At 39.0% G+C, this 21,489-nt stretch overlaps 1 protein-coding gene across 1 annotated transcript in view; it reads right to left on the bottom strand.

Annotated features, from left to right (window-relative positions):
- Positions 1 to 9,225: 9,225 nt before the first annotated feature.
- Positions 9,226 to 21,489, bottom strand: part of MFAP3L (microfibril associated protein 3 like) — a 42,277-nt gene continuing 30,013 nt past the window's right edge. Inside the window, exon 3 of the mRNA XM_079773277.1 lies at positions 9,226 to 13,053. Coding sequence (XP_079629403.1) covers positions 12,104 to 13,053 — 950 coding nt within the window. The 3' untranslated portion in view covers positions 9,226 to 12,103. The remainder of the gene's footprint in view (positions 13,054 to 21,489) is intronic.

Here is a 21,489-nt window from a genome sequence, read left to right as displayed (position 1 = left end):
TTTTGAATACTAATTGGAGTGAGATAATTTTATGTTTACATAAATGACTGAATCTAAATCTGGTGTCATAAAGCAGAGCCATCCTCTTTCAATATGTTTTTTAAAATTGATTTTTAGAGAGAGGAAGGGAGAGATAGAAACATGGATGATGGGAGAAACTAATTGGCTGCCTCTTGTATGCTCCCTATCAGGGGATCCAGCAACTCTGACATGTGCTCTGAGCCGGAATTGCACCAGGAATACTCAGCCAGTTAGCTCTACTGACCGAGTGCAGCCATGCTCTTGAGAGCTCACATAAACAGGACAATCATGACTATATTATAATTTTTCTATGCTAGTGAATATAAAATGAAGGTTTATAATTATATATTTGTATTGATTTATTTTTTTATTATTACTGTTAAATTTATCTTTATTGTTAAAAGTATTACATATGTCCCCTTTTTTTCCCTATTGACCCCCTCCACCCCACACCCACTACCCCCTCAGGTCTTCACCATACTATTGTCTGTGTTCATGGGTTATGCATATGTACATATAAGCTCTTTGGTTAATCTCTTCCCACCCACCCACCCACTCCTGCCTTCCCTCTGAGATTCATCAGTCTGTCCCTTGCTTCTATGTCTCTGGATCTATTTTGTTCAATAGTTTATTAGATTCTACATATGAGTGAGATCATATGATATTTGTCTTTCTCTGATTTGCTTATTTCTCTAGCATAATACTCTACAGGTCCCTCCATGCTGTCTCAAAGGGTAAGAGATTCTTCTTTTTTGCAGCTGCATAGTATTCCATGATTTAAATGTACCACCGTTTTTTTATCCACTCATCTACTTATGGGCACTTGGGCTGTTTCCAGATCTTAGCTATTGTAAATTACACTGTTATGAACATAGGGGTGCATCTATTCTTTCCAATTGGTGTTTTGAGTTTCTTAGGATATGTTCCTAGAAGTAGGATCACTGGGTCAAATGATAGTTCCATTTTTAATTTTTTGAAGAACTCCATACTGTTTTCTATAGTGGCTGTACCTGTCTGCATTCCCACCAGCAGTGTACGAGGATTTCCCCTTTTCTCCACGTTTTCACTAGCACTTGTCATTTGTTGATTTGTTGATGGTAGCCATTCTGACAAGTGTAAGGTGATACTCCATTGTCATTTTAATTTGCATCTCTCTGATGATTTAGTGATGTTGAACTTTTTTTTTTTTATGTCTCTTGGCCATTTGTATGTAGTTTTTGAAGAAGTATCTATGTAGGTCCTTTGCCCATTTTTTAATTTGATTGTTTTCCTTTTGTTAAGTTGTACATACTCCTTATATATTTTGAATATTAAACCTTTATCAGATGTATCATTGCCAAATATGTTCTACCATACAGTGGGCTCCTTTTTTCATTTTGTTGATGGTTTCTTTTTTGTACAGAAGCTTTTTATTTTGATGTAATCCCACTTGTTTATTTTCTCCTTAGTTTCACTTGTCCTAGGACAGTGGTCAGCAAACTCATTAATTAACAGAGCCAAATATCGACAGTACAACGATTGAAATTTCTTTTGAGAGCCGAAAACCGACTTCTGCGCATGAAGTCGGAGTTCTGCCACGAAGTTTCAATCGCACTGTACGTGCGCGCCCGCACGTGGTATTTTGTGGAAAAGCCACACTCAAGGAGCCAAAGAGCAGCAAGTGGCTCGCGAGCCGCAGTTTGCCAACCACTGTCCTAGGACAAGCATGTCAAACTTATGGCCCACGGGCCGCATGTAACCCACACAAATATTTTTGTGGACCAGCCAATATAATGGTATGTAAGAAAAGTTTTAATAAAAATTTCATAATTTAATTTTTACAATATCCTGTTATACATAATTATTAATAATGAACTACAACGTTCGCTAATGACTGGTTATTATAATCGTGTTGCATTCATTTCCCTTATGCACCTTATGCATAGGCTCACCATTTCTCTCCACTAATACTAGCAGTGAATATTTTAGCAGCGGAATACCATATCATTAGTCTTGGACTGACTTGTTTGTTGTGCACAGCAAGAAATATTTCACTTTTAGGGAACAGGAAAAAGAGATTTATTTGTGTTACACTTATTAATTTGTGCAATTATTCAGTGTCTGGTAAGTTAATGTTCAAGAAAAAATATTAATTTTTATTAAAATGTTCTATTATTTTATGTTAATGATTATCATTTATCTCATCCCTTTGTATTCAGCATGTTTATCAAAATAAACCTACATATCTATGAAAATTGAAGCTTTTGTTTTTTTACAGCCCTCATAAACTTAAACCTTGTTTATTTGGCCCATGTTTGCCTTTGAGTTTGACATGTTTGCCCTAGGAGGTGTATCGGCAAACATATTGCTAAGAGAAATGTCTGAGATTTTGCTGCCTATGGTTTCTTCTAGGATTTTTATGGTTTTACAACCTACATTTAAGTCTTTTATCCATTTTGAGTTTATTCTTGTGTATGTTGTAAGTGGGTGGTTTAGTTTCAGTTTTTTGCATGTACCTGTCCAATTATCCCGACACCATTTATTGAAGAGACAGTCTTTATTCCAGTGTATGCTCTTGCCTCCTTTGTCAAATACTAATTGAGCATAATAGCTTGGGTCAGTCACTGGGTATTCTGTTCTGTTCCGTTGGTCTATATGCTTGTTCTTGTGCCAGTACCAGGCTGTTTTGATTACAGTAGCTTTGTAGTATAACTTGATATCTGGTATTGTGATCCCTTCAACTTTGTTCTTCTTTCTCAAGTTGGCTATGGCTATTTGGGGTCCTTTTTTGGTTCCATATAAATTTTTGGAGTATTTGTTCTAGATCAGTGAAATGTGCCATTGGTATTTTAATAGGGATTGCATGGAATTTATAGATTGCTTTGGGTAGTATGGACATTTTAATTATGCTAATTCTACTAATCCATGAACATGGTATATTCTTCCAATTGTTTATATCCTCCTCTCTTTTTTCAGTGTCCTTTAGTTTTCTGAGTATAGGTCTTTTAACTCCTTGATTTAGTGTATTCCCAAGTATTTAATTTTTTTGTGGCAATAGTAAATGTGACTGTTTTTTCAGTTTCTCTTTCTGAGAATTCATTATTGGTGTATAAAAATGCCATCGATTTCTGGGTGTTTTGTATCCTATTACATTGCCAAATTCATTTATTAAATGTAGTAGTTTTTTTTTTTGGTGGAGTCTTTAGGGTTTTCTATGTACAATATCATGTCATCTGTGAATAATGACAGTTTGACTTCTTTCTTTCCAATTTGGATGCCTTTTATGTTTTTTTCTTATCTGATTGTTGTGGCTAGGACTTCCAGTACTATATTGAATAAGAGTGGTGAAAAGAGCTTAAAAAATCTAAGGAAAATGTTTTCAAAGGTAATCCAACTCCCTATGTAAGGATTTGAAGGAAACATGTCGTACTTTATGTGTGATGTGTTATTGTGCCATTTTTCACTACACAACCTTAGTCCATTTGTTTTGCTATGACAAAAATACCACAAAGCGAGTGGCTCAAACAACAAAGTTTATTTCTTACTGTTCTTGACGCCAGGAAGTTCAAGATCAAGATGTTGAAGATTTGGTGTCTGGTGAGAGCTGGCATCCATCCTGGTCCAAAGAACGCCATCTTCTTGCTGTGTCCTTAAATGGGAGGAGGGGCCAGAGAGCTCCAAGGGATCTTTTTTAAAAGGACACTACTCCCATTCATTAGGGCTCTACCTTCATGACCTTATCACATACCAAAGGCCCCCCTCCAAATACAATCATATTGGGGATTAGGATTTCAACATATGAATTTTGGGTGGACATAAACATTCAGTCTATTAGTGAGTGTAGTATAATAACAATGTCTTATTCTTGTGTCAGAGCACAAGACTTCCATTTTTAGCTTCAGATAAAAATGTTTATAGATCATATAGCTGATGTTATCTTTTTGTAATCATGTTGCAAATCATTGATTCAAAATAAGTAAAATGGCCCAGCTGGTGTTACTCAGTGGTTGAGCATCAACCATCGACCTATGAACCAGGAGGTCACGATTTGATTCCCATTTGGGGCACATGTCCCCAGTGGACATGTAGGAGGCAGCAGATCAATGATTATCTCTCATCATTGATGTTTTTATCTCTCACTCTCCCTTCCCGTCTGAAATAAATAAATATATATTTAAAAATAAAATTAGTAAAATATTTGATTAATAAAATAGAGAATAGTAAACTTGAATGAAACATAGCAATTTCCAACCTCAAAGGATTCACAGAAAGTAAAATATAACAACTTACCTCAATCATTATGAATGAGAAGTTACTACAGAGTAGGTAATATGATAAAGAATTATATATATGTAGATTTGGGGTTAAATTTATTTTCCAGGACCTGGCAGGTTTTTAAAAATATTAATGTATCTCAATAATTACTGCAAGGACAAAAGATAGGGAAGCTATATTCTGCACATTAAAAAATTTAATGATCACATAATACCCATATCCACTATCATCCTGCCCCCTCACACACAAATAGAATGTATTTAAATTTTCTGCAACTTCAAATTTCTTCTTTAGATGAAGACATTTTTACAAATATGATGCCAGGTCATAATTTCTATGTTTCAGTTTTAAAATAATTCTAAACATCACCAACATTAAAATTTACCTTTTATGTTAACTCATCAAGTGTCTACTAAATGGTAGATCAATTTTCTCATAGAATCTATTCTGTAATCAAGCATTTTACTTTCTGCATAATAACTTGGTCCACTGGCCAAACAACTGAGGGAATGCCAGCAGGGACTGCCAATAGGAAACACCATTGACAATGAGGGCAAGCTGCATGGCTGGGGCAGAATTTTATCTTCTTTAGACACACTTGTCATTTTCTCCCCACTTCATGTGAAAAGTTTGATGGTTATAATTAGGAATTTTCTTAAGGCTTTGGGACAACTTTGTGCAACCCATCAAATGCCTACGTGGAAGAAGTATGCAGCACCTGCAAACATAAAAATCAATCATAATAAAACCAGAGGCACTGATCACGTCAGGGGTCTTCAATATGTATCAGCTTTATCTGACTCATAACAATTTTCAGGAAATAGATGCTGTGCAGCATTTACACTAAACCACAAGAAGTCCCCCAATTTTGACTTCTATCCTTTTAAGATTCACTGGGATTCCTATTCTATAATGAACCTTAAAACATGAGTCAATTAAAAGAAAATCCACTCCATTGGTAGTGAAAAATTATTTTGGGAGAAAACTCATATTGCTTTATCAATCTTCACTCATATTTTTAGCTTATTTAATATTAGTTCTTTAGTATTTTAGGAGAATTATCATTGAGTCTTGGAGTCTTCATTTTCCCTAATAGTGTAAATGCAATTGGTGCTGGCTCTCATCCAATTGCTATTCAAAAATACCTCAATATTCTACTTAACACTTATATGCACTTCTTTCAGTATGTCAATTCTAATGGTCCTTCAGAACCATAATCACCAAGGCAACAAGTCTGCTGCTGCTTTCCTTTTTTGTTCTGGTTTCTTGAACTATCCATTATTTTATGAGCTGTAGCCTTAGGGCATCCCAGGGCGGGGGGGGGGGGGGGGGGGGGGGGGGGAGGGGCCCTAGGTGTTATGGGGAAGCACCCGACTTGACTTCTTCTTCTAACACCAATTGGCAGAAACAATTCACACAAAAGAATGAGTGTCACATGGCATGTAATTAATGTAGTAGTGTCAGGAGCACCCCCAATATTTGTAATTCTCTCTTTTCTATGAATACATTTATAATTTTAATTTTGTTTTAATTATCTTGACAGTAAAAAGATAATTTAATTTTTTTTAATTTTTAGTTTTTGATTTTAGAGAGAAAACATTGATTTGTTGTTTCACTTATTTATGCATTCATTGGTTGATTCTTGTATGTGCCCTGATTGGACATCAAACCCACAACCTTGGCATATCAGGACAATGCTCTAACTAACTGAGCTACCCAGCCAGGGCAAAAGAGACAATTTATCATAGTAGGATTAAATCATGCTTTCAGCTAGCTCAAGGACCAGTGTGGTATTACTTTTAAGATTTTTTACTCAGAATTTAAAACCTATCAACAATTGAATATGCTGCTGCATGAGGTAGTGTGGTCTCTATTTATCAGATTTTTTTTCCTTTTTTTAAAAAAATCCTCATCCGAGGATGTTTTTATTGATTTTGAGAGAGAGAGAGAGAGAGAGAGAGATCATTGTGAGAGAGCACGGGATTGAACCAGCAACCTTTTTGGTGTACGGGACAATGCTCCAACCAATTGAGCTACTTGGCCAGGGATATCAGAGATTTTCAAGCAGAACTGAACTGCTACTACTTGTTAGGCACACTGTAGAAAAGGTATGTAAATCAGATAACATCCTACTTAATTTCCACCTCTGTGACTATATCCTTTTAAAATCACTAATTAACATTAAGCTTTACCAAGCTCTAGCTCCTTTGATTAAGGCCCGTGGAGAACATGGCATTCCAAAATCTGCAAAAAATAATTTAGTATGTTTGTTCTGTGTCTGAAAATATGCACCAGTCAAAATTACCTGGTTAGGTCATAACTTACCTATTTTCTCTTTCATGAGGACACAATCATTCATTTTGCCAGGAATGCCAGCATAATTCTCTTAAACCCTTTTTATCGCTTGAGAGAACCTATGGATGGTTATACCATATGTATGGTTTATTGTATCACTTGCTCAGTAACTTCTTTTGCATCTTTAGTCCACAGTAAAATACTTTCTACCCTTGTCATGTGCCTTCCTTTCCCATTCCTAACTCTCCTTTCTTGTTTTGCTTGCGTGACTCATCTGAGTGGAATTCAGCTTTTGAAGCTTACTGATCGTCAAAGGAACCGACATACTTAGCATGTTCTTAGATTTGTCCTGGATTGGGTGTTGTCTAGATGTTTTGTGGCAGACCTATTACTCATGCCTACTCCTGTGGAAAGTTCTGGATATGTGAGTTTCCTGATCTTTCTGGATTTTCTTCAATAAGCTTGATGTTACATGTCAAAAATTATGTCTTGATACAGATAAAAGTAAATTGCTATGAAGTTTTATGGATGGAGATAGGATGAAGTTAATGTTTCTGAATTTGGATAGTTGGTAATTTGACATAAAAAATATTTCATTTCTCTCCCTCCCCCCCCCCCAAGATGAGCTGCAGATGCAGAAGGTAGGGAAAATAACTTAATGCCATTGCAAAAAGTAAACCAGGCCACAATGACATGCCCTTTAGGTGGGACACAACACACAATCCTCACACCTGTGCAAACCCTTTATTAAAGCAACAATCAAAATACAGGATGAATCACATTTTTTTTCTACTGTAACATCAACTTAAATATCAGTCATTTGTTTCCATATTTAAATTACTTTTAAAAGGTTGAACATTTATAGTTCACAAAATCGCCAGTTTGACATTTTCCCCAGGTAAATTTTTTTACTTTCCAATTTTAATACAGGATATGCAGAAGTAGATATATAGCAAACCAAACAGAAATACAAGCATCTTCTTGGACACTACTTCATTGTAGGCAGCTCTATGGTATCAGAGAGATACATTTGAAGGCTATTGTTACAGGTTAAATAAAAAATAATTCATGCCAAAATATTCTTAGAGCTAATTGTTTTATAGTTTTACATTCTCTAAAGCTTTAATTTTGATTGTGGTAGTCTAAGTATTAGCTTCCTTAAAATGGTATCTCTATAGAATCATAAAGATCATTGCCAACCTCATATATTTTCTTGTATAACAAACTCTCAGTCCTTTGGAAAACATAATAAGCAATTCTATTTTACTTGATTCTACCCCCCACACTGATTTATTTCATCCAAACCAGATTAATCACTGTAGAAGCCCCAAGAAAGGCATTAGGAAAATGAATGTTGTCATCTACTGAAGGGCTTTTAACTGAATAGGTAAATGTAAAAATGAATATTTTGAGCACCTGATATCTTAGAGATATCAGGTGTTCAAAATATGTGTGGGAATATACAATGAGATCTGATAGGTATTTAAAGACTACAATAAATTAGTTTAAAAGTCTAGTAGAAACAGGAATAATAATCTTAAGGGATTGCTAAAAGGATATGGGAAGATAGGTACAGGTCAGTAGTTGAACTGTGCTGAGTATAAAATAGAGTATCTGAAAGAAGAGTTAAACGCTCCATTTTCTTACCAAATGAAACACTGAGAGGAAATCCCCCTTTAACAGAACCATTTCAGAGTTTCAACACTGGCACAATATTTCCATTTGCGAATAAAAGATGCCAGATTTGCCATTGTAAAATGGTTCCTCCCGTGGCTGGGATTGGTATTTGTATAGTGAACTTGATTTGTGTTGGCTGCACCACATTGAGAGTGTGCCTGTACAAAACATGCAAATATTCATTGTGCCTCACATTTTCTTTATGTACTAAAGAAGTGAGCAGATCTTAGATCACTAATAAATAACAACCCAAGCATTAGATTTAAAACAGGTTATCAGTTCATTAAATAATCTACAGAGCCATAGTTCAATTCTGTCTTTCCATTAAGTTGTTTTCTTATCTCACACTTGCCCTTTAAAGGGAAGCTTAAACAACATACACAATTAAAAATGCAGCAAACAACAAAAAAGAAAAAGAAAGGAAGGGGATTCCAGAATCCATAGTTTTGAAAAAAAGGAATGCTTATAAACATCTGAGACAGATCATTCTTGATGTAATGACGACACAATAATGCTTGGTATGAGAACATTCACAGATTTTCAGAGTGATTTCTATAGATTAGGCATCACATTTAGTTCCTAGAGATTTCAGTCAGTCAAGTATTAGTATTTCTTTTTATTAAGTATGATATACAAAAAGATGAGAAGAGTAGATGTGCCCTAACAATATGAAAATATAATATATTAAACAAAACCACTATACATTACATATTTTTCAGTATAAATGTTTCATTTACAATAAATACCATCCAAGTTTGCAGACACCTATGTGAATTAAATATGCATACTATCTGAATTATTTTCAGAATTTCAAGAAAAAAATTGCTAGAATATAACCAGATGACTCAGAAACCCGAAATTGTTTGATTTTGAGAAGGACTACATATAACCCAAGGAACATAGCTTGGGATTTGGTGTTAAGCTTTTAAAACTGCCCAAATGAGTCTGACATGTGTTGTGCGTATGTGTGTGTGTGTGTGTGTGTGTGTGTGTGCGCACACACACACACACACACACACACACTCACATAGCCATATGTCTATGAATCTTATTGATCTTCGAAAATCAGCTGAAAGTCACAAGGTCATCTACATTTCATATTCTAGCAGGAGAACCTTTCTCCCTTTGTAAGAAGCAATAGGATGGATAGAAAGAGTGTAGAATTTCTGGGAGGAGAAATCTCTGTTGTAAGCCAATTTCCCTTTAGGTTGGCTATTATTATATCAAGAGCTTTTGGATGCTTAAAGAGGGAGAACATTTTGATATAATCTCCTCAGTCTAAAGAAGCTAAAAGCAAAATGGAAACATTCTTTGGTCACACATTTCTGCTCCTACTTCATAAAAAATTTGCCCATTTTAAACGTTTTACCCTGAATCAATGTCTAGATGAAATACTAGATGTCTTCTCCTGTAATTTTCATGTGGAAATATGCACATGGGTTTGGGTGGAATGAAAACAGAATACATTGAGAAACAGTTCTCACAATACCCCAAAGTGAGCTTAAGTCTTTCTTGTTTTGGGTATATAGATCCCTGGTAAGAGTTTGTTGACCTCTATAACAAGTGAAAAATGTTTATATTCTGAGAGTTGGAGATAAAACTTTTCTGCATCCAAATACATAAAATCCCAATCAGGAGAGCCCAATCAGGAAGCATGGTTTCTCTTGTTGCTCACTACTAATTTCTTTATGTGACCACCCAAGATGCCAAGAGTTCATTCTTGACCAAGAGATGTCTGATCAAACTCCACATCTTGTGAGTTTGCCTTCAATATCAGGTATCGAGGAGTAAAAAAACTGTCAAAGCCATTCCTAAAGCCATACCCACTGCCCTCAGCTACAGAGCTAGAGACATTTGCTGTAAAGTTTGGACAGCAAAAGCATCCAACCTCATGTACCCATTTTTGTTCCTAATATTGCATGTCTCATGCTATGAGGGCCACCATGAGAGATTACCAATTTTCCATAAAACTTTAAATGTCTGAGCTATAAGGGATTTTGTGATCAACGAGCACAACAACCCCTATATTTTGCAAGTCAAAAAGATTAAACCCCAGAATGGAGAAGGGAACTGCCCAAGGTCACTCACTTATCCAGAGAGTGGCAGATTAAGGACTAGACATCTTCATCTGCTCTCTCATCACCAATGTGGTCCATGTAACTAACCTCCAATGTCATGACCCTTATAACTGCTTTAAGGTTAGTGTCTCCCTCCTCCTAAGTGAACATGAAATAACACCACTTGTTCTCATCATGATTAAATCTAAATTGTAGAAGTGGTCAAATGATTAATTTGTGGGGCAAGGGGGGAGAAGATCTACAATTTACTTAAAATGCTATGATTTTTGAAAATCATACTTACTCATTATTGAGTAAGTAATGCAGCATAAACAACATTAGAGATACAAATGACAATCTTTAAAGTAACTGTGAAAAAGAACAAGGATAATATTGGTTTGGTTCTGTGAGAGAATGAGACTATTTAAATGGTGCTTAGGACTCACCAAGTCTTCTGCCTCTGACAGATAAGGAAACTGAAACCCAAACTTGCCCAAAGCCAGGCAGCTGGTTATTGGCACTGCCAGGTAAGGTGTTGGCCTTTGGATGACTAGTTTTGTCTTTTGTCTATGACATCATTCTACCTTGCTTATAACTTTCTTGTGAGACTAAAAATTAATTTAATACTTTTGGCATGAAATTTGATGGTACAGTTTCCTATACTATTATTATAATACTAGAGGCCCAATGCACAAAATTCATGCAAGGAGCTCAGCCATCGTGGCCCCGGCTTCGTCTGGAAGGTTGTCCGGATGGTTGTTCTGCTGTTTGGTCTAATTAGCATATTAGCTCTTCATTATCCTTCCCTCCAAGTCCTTGGGTAGCCAATATTCTACAACCTACAGGGATTCAAATGCCTCTGACTTAGGAAGCAATAAATTTTCCAGGTAAAGATCAGGTTGTGTTTTTTTTTTTGAGGATGATGTTACTTAAATGTAAAAACAGCAGTTTTCATGGTTATTACGGTATACTCAACCTTTTATAATCCACCATCACCACCATACTTCAGTTGAGCTCACACAAAGGTTCTCAGAATTGGACAGGTAAACACGTTTTCATTTGGCTATTAAAGTGCTGTTCCTGGGCAAAGTTTTTCTCAGTTTCACTTACAGCAGCTTTATTGGAAACAAGTAAAAATCAAGGTATGAAAATAGGCCTTGGGAATAACAAAAACAAGGAGTCTAGTGACTACTCTGGAACATTATAAATGACTTGTAGATATCAGCCCTGGTACTGGTGACTGATACCAAAGCCTCTGAGGTAAATGTTCTAGGGGAAAGCAAGGACATAGAAGACTAAGTCAGAAAGAGCCATTAGTATTAATATAACAACAACTACTCCATTTCAAGGAACAGTGAAAGGAACAAGGACTGAGAAGAAAGTGCAACAAACCCATATACGTGCATTTGCTATTGTAGCAGACCTATAATTTTTTTTTTAAAGAAAAGCAATGCAGTGTGCATTGGACAGGGCTCTTGAACTCAGAATTTATCTTACAGTAGTGTACTCTTTGCCAAAAGGGCATCACCAGTGAAAGTATTTGGCAGAGAATTGTCTCTAAAACTTGTATCAGTTGGACAATAGCATCAATTCTGCACCCTGATGTTTCCTGCATCCTTTTCTCCTGGGGAGTCCAGTCACAAGGACTGCACACAGGTGTTTCCCCTTCTACAATAGCATCACTCCTACCTAAGGGATGAGAGTCTCCTGGTAAGGCTTAGTGGCAAGTGCGTACTACATCTGGACTACGAGGAGCAGCCCCTGATTTTCTTAATATGCATAGCTTTTCAGAGTTGATATTAGACATGGCTTTCATAAATAATGCAGGTGTTTCTTTCATGTGCCACTGCCAGCTCTGTAGTTTCCAGGTGAGCTGGCGGCGGGACTCTATCTGATACCTCAACAGCCATGGGCTCAACAGGTGTGGGCTCTTCAGGCGTTAGCTCTGTGGATGTTACATCTGTAGAAGGCTCTACAGTTTCTGGGGATTGTTCAGCTGACAGTTCTGTGTCCTCTTCATCTTTGACATCTTCAAACTGTACACCCTCTTGGTCATCCACGTGATCTTTTTTGGATTGTGGATGCACGGACACCTTGATGGCAATCTGCTGAGGCTGTTCATGCAGCGATGAGGCGTCTGAGTCGGCGGTGGGAGAGTCACTTCGCTTCAGAGAGTTTCGGATCATGTACACCTCATCCCTGTCCATGGCTTCCTGGCCTTCTGGTGTGTGCTGCACAAAATTCTGCCCCTGCTCCTCCAGCCTGACCACCTCCATGATTTCCTCCATGATGGTTCTGCAGTTCATAATGAGAGGAGGCAGCGGCACACTCCTGGCCAGCTCTTCAATGTAGCGGGCAAACTCCATGGTTTTGAACTGGGTGACTTTGGCAAGCTCTAGAGTTTTGGCTGAGGTGATGATGGGGATCCGCTTGGCGATCTCGAATGCCTTCTGCAGCTTCTCTGCACCTTCTGTCCTAAAGAACTCGTTGATGGCCTTCTCTGTCTTCTTCAGGTGGCTGCTCATCATACACAGACGGGTGATGTTGAGGACCATGACGATGGTGAAGGCCACGAGGCAGACCACCATGTAGTAGACACCCATGTCTCCCGAGGTGAAGATGACGCGCAGGGTCACCGTGTTGTTCACAATGCCGTAGGCATTGGAGGCAACACATGTGTATTTCCCTCGGTCTGAAAAAGACACCTTGGTGATGTTCAGGAGGCCGCCCTCGTGCATCTGCCATTTTCCTGTTGGAAGGGAGAGAACATTCAAAGAAAAGTCATATGGTTTCTATTGAAGTGGCTACAAGCTTGCACGTTACTAGAAATATCTTCTATTGATGATAGCAACAGTGAACCTTTATTGTGTGCCAAACATTGACATGTATAAACTCATTTAATCTTCACAACAACTCTGTTGTATGGGTACTAATACTAGCCCCACTTTATAGGATGACAAAACGGAGGCACAATTAGATTAAACCATGTTCCCAAGATCACTAGTTTGGAAGTAGTAGAGCTAGAAGATGAACTCAAGTTCAAGAGTCTTCACTTTTTAAACCACCAAAGCATACTGTATAATTCCACATCCTAGTGAAAAATAAGAAAAATAAACAATCTGGAAAATACTGTGCTCTTACTAGAGAATTCCTTCACTGTAGCATCTGATTTTCTAACCTGCCTGTGAGCATGACTCTGTTGAACACTGGGGAGTTTAATGCTTCTCAGAATATCAAGTAGTTTAGGACCAACATAAAATCTGGAGTAAATAAAATTAAGTTATAATTGTTTACCCAGGTTGTTCATATTTGACATTGAAGTTGTCCTTGTATGACCTCTATTGATTAACACATGATGGTGTCATTAATTTTGAGAATCTACAATGAATTATCTATACTACTTATCTATATTAGCTAACAATGTGAAGATTCAGAGGTTGGTTATGAATTAGTATCAATTTGTTTTAGTTTTGAAAATAAATGATAGACTCATCAAATTGAAAGTAAGCCTCACACAGTAGAGAATGCATGTTGATAACAGAAATACTTCCCTCTGGCCTGGAAAGGACCTAGTGTTGCCTTGTGAATGAGGTTCTGAGTCAGGCAAAACTCTTTAGTTGGTGTTAATTCCTAGTCTGCCTTTATACCCGTAGGTCAGAGGATCCCTGGACAACATGAAACTAGATTTGGCTTGTGGGTCTTGGGTCTGAGCTTTTCTGTAATCCCATCTCTACCCACCGACACTGTCCTATAGAGAAGGGAGGGTCCAGGTCAGGCCTCGGGGGAGGTCTAAGGAACAGAGCAGGCAGATATTTCTCCATAAAAGCACTCCAGTTCCCCAAACCAGCTAGAGGACCTCTCCTGAGAGATTGGACCATTTAACATGTAGTTTCCTCTTAAATACCTATTATTGCATAGGCTTTTTACTTGTTTCTTCCCTCCTGGCAGTGACTTTTAATTCTAATTAAGAGTCTGATATTTTCTGAAACTGGTTTGGCTCAGTGGATAGAGCGTCGGCCTGCGGACTGAAGGGTCCCAAGTTCGATTCCGGTCAAGGGCATGTACATTGGTTGTGGGCACATCCCCGGTGGGGGGTGTGCAGGAGGCAGCTGGTCGATGTTTCTCTCTCATCAATGTTTCTAGCTCTCTATCCCTCTCCCTTCCTCTCTGTAAGAAATCAATAAAATATGTTGTTGTTTTTTTTAAAAAAGAGTCTGATATTTCCCAAAAGCAACAAGCAAAATGCTCCTTTTTAAAACTAGTGAGCACATACGTGACCAAGGGACTAAGGAATAAGGCAACAGAGGGCCTTCTATATTCCACCATCGTTCTGTACCACATGGTGACTGCAGTCCAAGGAACATTCTGAAGGAAGCTGGCAGGAGCTGTTAGGTGCCTCCTGCGGGCCGCAGTCCCTGACTTACTAGCCCTGGGGAATCTGACAGGATGCCCTTAGTGGATGCTGTCACATTACTTTGCTTTCTGAAAGAACATCTGTGAAGAGTGGTTCCTGGTGTCCCTGACTAACCCTTTTCTAACAATTCAGCCAGTATATTTTCCCCAAGAGTAGAAAACACTGGTTTGGAAAATCTAGCGAAATGTTCAGTCTCTGTGAATGTGCAAGAATAAACAAACCTAGCACCCGGTCTGTGAAGTTTTCTCTCATTCTCATGAGGCAGGGGCAAGCTTCCACCCCTTGCATCCCCTGAACCTGAATTTTGATACTTTTACTGCAGATTTATCCAAATGTATAACGATAGGTGGCAAGGGGAATGATGATTTTCTTAAAATTTGCTTGTTTCATAACAGTAGACTACAACAGTCCTAGGAGACAAAACAAAACAAAACAAAACAAACAAACAAACAAAAACACACACCCTCTAGTTGATTAAAAGCTTATTATAGATATGGAAGGCACTGGGCTCCAAGAATTATAGGTGATACATTTACCTTCCTTTATTTGTAAGAAAATACAAAAGGAAATAGGGTGGAAGAGGGTGAGGAGGTGAGGTTATTTGTATGGGGAATGATTATAATCAATTTATTCATCTTCTAACCTCCCCAGTGCCACTCCTTTTATGGAGGAATTAATCTGTAAATACAAAAACAGAGTAGTCTGAACCTGCGTGCAGGAAAGAACACTAAGCTAGGAAGGCGGGCAGCTAATCTATATATATAAAAGCCTAAGCGACCGAATGACCAGTCGCTATGATGCGCACTGACCACCCGGGGGCAGACGCTCACTGCAGGAGCTGCCCCCTTGTGGTCAGTGCGCTCCCACAACAGGAGTGCCGCTCAGCCAGAAGCCGGGCTCATAGCTGGTGAGCACGGCAGCACTACCAAGCGGTGGCAGGAGGGACAGCAAGGCTGGGATGAGCAGGAGCAGTGCCGGCTCGGGCTCCTCCCAAGCTGCCTGCCACTTTGCACACTGTTACATCTCCCGAGGGGTCCTGGATTGCGAGAGTGTAGGCCAGGCTAAGGGAACCCCCAGTGCACGAATCCGTGCACTGTGCCTCTAGTGGTAATATAAATAGCCTTCTCCTGGCACCTACATAATAGTTTTAGTCATATTGTATTTTGTTACAAACGAAATGCAACAATATATTTTATTTACAACATGCCAATGCTTTCCACTATTTCAAGATTTTTCTCAGTGTAAATTTCATAGTTATTTTCAGGCATATTTGTAATTGTGTACTGACATGTATTTATTCTGGACCCAAGCAATTCAATGCAGATTAGAATTTAGACATTTCAGAAGATTCTTTTCACATTGTGAAAAGAGGCACAGTTTGGAACCAAACACAACCTTAGTAGGTGATATTTATGGCTCATTTTGGGGAAAAGCAGATTTTCAGCAGATATTTACTTAGGAGCATATTCTGCTTCTTAGTCCAGGGCAGTGGGTCTTTAGACTAACATCTTTTATATACTTTATTCAATCATTAATTTAGTTTGTTCTTGAATTCTGAAACCTGGCTATGTATCTGTGAAGTGACTATATTTGCTTAACTATAAACTATGACAAAATGAATCTACCAGTATGTTATGATCCTAAAACACTTGGGTTATTACCTATAATCTGAGCTGCAGCACCCTAGTTAAATGACTGGGACCACATCTCTCCCTGCCAGCAATTTCCTGTTTCCAATCTAGGCATCTCTTTAGTTTTTGGTCCTTTACTAGATTCCTCTTGAAACAACCATCATATTTATTTTAAGGATTAATGTGGTATTAATTACATTTAGACTTCAATGGTGACCTGGATTAAACATTCTATTATCAGATCACAAAGCAAGTCTTTGGAAGCCAACACACACACACACACACACACACACACACACACACACACACACACACACAAGCCTACCTCTCTAAAGACTATACTGTCAGAAGAGCTAAGATTTCGACCTCAAAGGTGATGTAGGTCTGTCGGGCTTCTTTTATAAAGGCTGATACATTGATTCCTTCCTAGGAATTAGGACTCAAATTATGCCTCAGCCTCAGTTAACCTGTGACTAGTGATAAAGATTTCTGCTTGTTCTATTACCATATGAACCCCTAGAAATTATGATGATGGCACAAATTCCACCTTGGGGGTCCTCCCACATCAGCTTGGAGCCCAGGCTCGTGCAGAATCTCCGCAGGGTACCTGCCCAGCTAGGATCAACCTGAGAACATTTTCTGTGCTGCACGGAGCCATTCACCTCCGTCTATACAGACCTTGTCCCAAGAGTCATTCTGGAACGGTCCCAACTTCAGCTGTCAGAAAGTTAAATAAAAACACCCCCAGAACTATACACACGAATCGGGTATACACTGTGCTGTCCCCCTGTGTTTTAAATTGTAATTGAGAGGCAATGTCCAAGTCACAGGCGTCCTCAAACTACGGCCCGTGGGCCACATGCGGGTGTTTTTGCCGTTTTGTTTTTTTACTTCAAAATAAGATATGTGCAGTATGCATAGGAATTTGTTCAGAGTTTTTTTTAAACTATAGTCCGGCCCTCCAACTGTCTGAGGGACAGTGAACTGGCCCCCTGTTTAAAAAGTTTGAGGACCCCTGGTCCAAGAGATGTGCTGCATTTTCATTACGTTGCATCACTTCAGCATAAACACACACCTAAAATGTCAGCAGCTAATGCTAAGTCAGTTCTACATGCATTGATTTCGGAGGAAATAAAACAGGCAGCTGTTGAACCATTACTTTCTGAATGCAAAAGATTACATGTATTCCCGAACCTTCTTGATGGTAGTTCACATCCCCCAATGCTTTGCTGACTGTAGTTCCCCCTTTGAAACACCCTTCCTCCATCCCCCCTCTTCACTCTGGTCCTCTGAGTGTCATCTGAAGGTCAGGCTAAAATACTGTCACACGCAGCAGGAAGAGACTGGAAAAAAGGAGCCAGATAGACTAGAGTTTGCCCAGAACCTGTCACAGTCTTGCCCAAGAAACTCCAAGCACTAGAATCACACGTGAAAATCATCCACACGTGAACAGAAGTGTTGTGGGGACAGGCTCTCCTTTGCAAAGAGAAAAGCTAGCAGATGTTATTTCTTAGCTGTGCTGTGGTGTGCGCTAAGCTGCACAACAAAGCTGACATTTTTAGAAGGCAGCGATCTTTTTTTTTTTTAATCTTGTTCATGCATTCAGTAACGATTGTTGAATACATTGTTTATATACCAGCTTCCACCCCAGAATGTGAAAATGCAAAGATGATGCCTGACTGCAAAAACAGTCCAAGCCAAAGAGGGACACAGATTCCAATAAATAACTGGGGTTTCCCTGGCACAGGACAGGGGCTGGGGAAGGGAACAGTGGGGACAGGCTTCCTAGAGAGGCTTGAGGGAAGCACATGAGCAAAAGAGGGAAGTCGGTGGGTGCTCCTGTAGCTGACAAAACATTTTTAAAATCCAGAAGGGCCAACCCAAAAGAAAAAAAATGGAGAAAAGATGTGAATGGATAAGTCACAGGGAAAAAAAGGAAATGCAGATGGTATCTAAGTGTAAAAAAACACCAATGATTTATAATTGAAATTTAAAGGGATTAATTTTAAAAAACATAACTTTTTCACTTTTCAGAATGCCAAATAAAGGGGGGGGGGTGATACTGAGAATACATTATGTTTCCAAGAGAACAGAGAAAGGAACACTCCCCCACTCTGCAGGTGGGAGTTGGGTGGCTAAAAACCTTTGGAAGGTTGATTTGGAGGAATCCTCAAAATTTAAAATGAATGTAACCTATGAGCAACATTGAAACTTGAAATTCTTCAACTCAGGCAAGCCTAGATTGACTGGGAAATATTAATGAATGCAAGAAAATCAAGGTAATGAAAAATATTTCTTTCCAGAATAGTTTTTCTCTCCAGGGACATAGTTCTAGAGTTTTCTTCCCCTGCCAACATTCTCTGGAAGAAGCCATCCAGGAAGTCCCACCCAGGAAGGTGGCTTCCCTGGTACCTCTGTGCCACCCTGGGGCATGCCTGCACACATGGAGGGGAAGTCACTCAAGACAGCACAACGTCGTGTCAATAGGACAGTGTCAGGAAGAGAAGTGGATCAACAGCACCGTATGACTACAGTTAAACCTGTAAACATCAGGACATTCTATGGCAGTGGTTCTCAACCTTTCTAATGCCGCGACCCTTTAATACAGTTCCTCGTGTTTTGGTGACCCCCAACCATAAAATTATTTTCGTTGCTACTTCATAACTGTAATTTTGCTACTGTTATGAATCATAATGTAAAAATATCTGTGTTTTCTGATGGTCTTAGGTGACCCTGCTAGCGGTTCTCAACCTGTGGGTCGCGACCCACAGGTTGAGAACCGCTGCTATAGAGCCTAAGACCATTGGAAAACACAGATATTTACATTACGATTCATTAACAGTAGCAAAATTACAGTTATGAAGTAGCAACGAAAGTAATTTTATGGTATAGGGGTTACTGTGACCCAACGTAAAACTAATATACGGTACCAGATCAGAACTATTGCTCATGCAAACAACTTTGGACCCAGGTCTTGCTGTACAGAGATGAGCTGCATCAACACTTTCTGGAACTGAAGAACCTTAAGGAAAGTGAGAGCACAACCCACAAAGACACTGTAATTGCAGCTTTTCTCCAAATACCATGTCTACGGAAATCCTAAATCTTCCCAGCTTTTCCTACGGATCACTGAGCATTAAAAATTAACATTATATCCAAATGCTAAGCTCTTAGAATTTCCCTCAAATTACTTATGAGAAGAGAAGGATTTCTTTTGCCTTAGAGATGTCTGTGGATGTGTAAACAAACTGATGTACAGTTTGTCTACTAGTATATCCCCAGTGAGTGGTATAAGATTAAAACTGTTCACAACTCCATTTACTCAGGCTCTTAAGCTCCTCGTGCCCATGCTATTCAAGAAGGAAGAGTTCAATCTGCCAAAACGAGGAGGTTATTTTCCTGAACCCAACTTAAATAAAAATGTTCAGGTGGTGAGAATTCCAGTGAGTGTTTATGTAAACATAAATGAAACACAACATTCACTTGAACAAGCGTCGCATTGCAATGATGCTCTTCAAGTAAGAACAAAATGTATGTGGGTTTGTGGCTACAAATGTGGCCCTTATTTTCCACTATGAAATACGGGCTTCTGTAGCAAAAGGATCCATGCCCTTTCACAAAACATAATTGAAAACAAATTTAGCACTGCATGGCTGCACCTGTTACAGGGCTTCTGCAATACACGACAGCTCCTTAGAGCCACCGCATAGTCAGGTTTTAAACATTGCAAGCTGCAAGGGCTCTTGTGCCCTCCCTCCCCAGTCCTCCCAAGGAACCTCTTCAGAATACTACTAGGGCAGCTCCAACAAGCCAGCTCCTCCATCATGTGGAGCCACGGTAGCCTAGGATAACATAGGTTTAGCTCAGCTTTCAGCTCAGGATGGTGAGAGTGGAAGGACTGGGCAGATCCTGCACTTCTGCTCTGCTTAAAGGCACAAGTAATATCTGAAAAGCACCTATATTTTCTTTATTTTTAAATATATATACATTTTATTGATTTCAGAGAGGAAGAGAGAGGGAGAGAGAGAAACATCAATGATGAGAATCACTGATAAGCTGCTGCCTGCACACCCACACTGGGGATTGAGCCTGCAACTGGGGTATGTGCCATTGACTGAAATTGAACCCAGGATTCTTCAGTCTGCAGGCCGAAGCTCTATCCACTGAGCCAAAGTGGCTAGGGCAGCACCCATATTTTCATTTTCTGGTAAGGGAAACAGCATATGCTTCAGCTAATTTGATCTGGTATTCTTAATTTTTAAAACAGTGCCAAGCATGTAATTCCATGCAGACTAGTAAGAGTCATTTTTGATAGTAGCTATAGGTGGCCTTCCAAGACAAGAGCACCCTAAACTGGGTTCATATGAAAGGATTACATTTTGGGAATCTCAGCTGTCATCCTTATCTGAGGTAGATCTGGAAGGGTCTTTTCATGGCTAAGACTAAAGCATTGTGGCTCACATTCCCAAATGGAGCACAACTCATTTAAAGAAACACACACACACACACACACACACACACACACACACACACAGAAAAAGAAAAAAGAAAGAAACACAAACAGTGATTTGTTGCCAAGTTGGCCCTTAATATGACTCAGTTTGGAAAATGAATCAATGTATTATGCCAAAAGACATGATGGGTCCACACAACTGAAGACCCACTTCACAATGATTCTTTTTTTTAAAAAAAATATATTTTATTGATTTTTAACAGAGAGGAAGGGAGAGGGATAGAGAGCCAGAAACATCGATGAGAGAGAAACATCTATCAGCTGCCTCCTGCACACCCCCAACTGGGGATGTGCCCGCAACCAAGGTACATGCCCTTGACCGGAATTGAACCTTGGACCCTTGAGTCTGAAAGCCGATGCTCTATCCACTGAGCCAAACCGGTTTCGGCCACAATGATTCTTTAGTTCACTGAGGTGTGCCTCTTTGGGTTAGACCAGGCTTTCTCAACTTGGGTACTACTGACATTTTGCACTGGATAATTCTTTGTAGGGGTCTATCCTGTGCATGGTAGGGGGTTTAACAGCATCTCAAAACACTGGGTTCAGCAAATGTAAAGGTCACCCTGTGTGTAAGATACTTTGCAATTTCCACTTACACTGCTTCTCCAGAGACAGAAGCCTCTTGGG

Source organism: Cnephaeus nilssonii (genome assembly GCF_951640355.1).
Source record: "Cnephaeus nilssonii genome assembly, chromosome: 5".
Taxonomy (NCBI): Eukaryota; Metazoa; Chordata; class Mammalia; order Chiroptera; family Vespertilionidae; genus Cnephaeus; species Cnephaeus nilssonii.
This window is presented reverse-complemented; position numbering and strand designations above follow the sequence as displayed.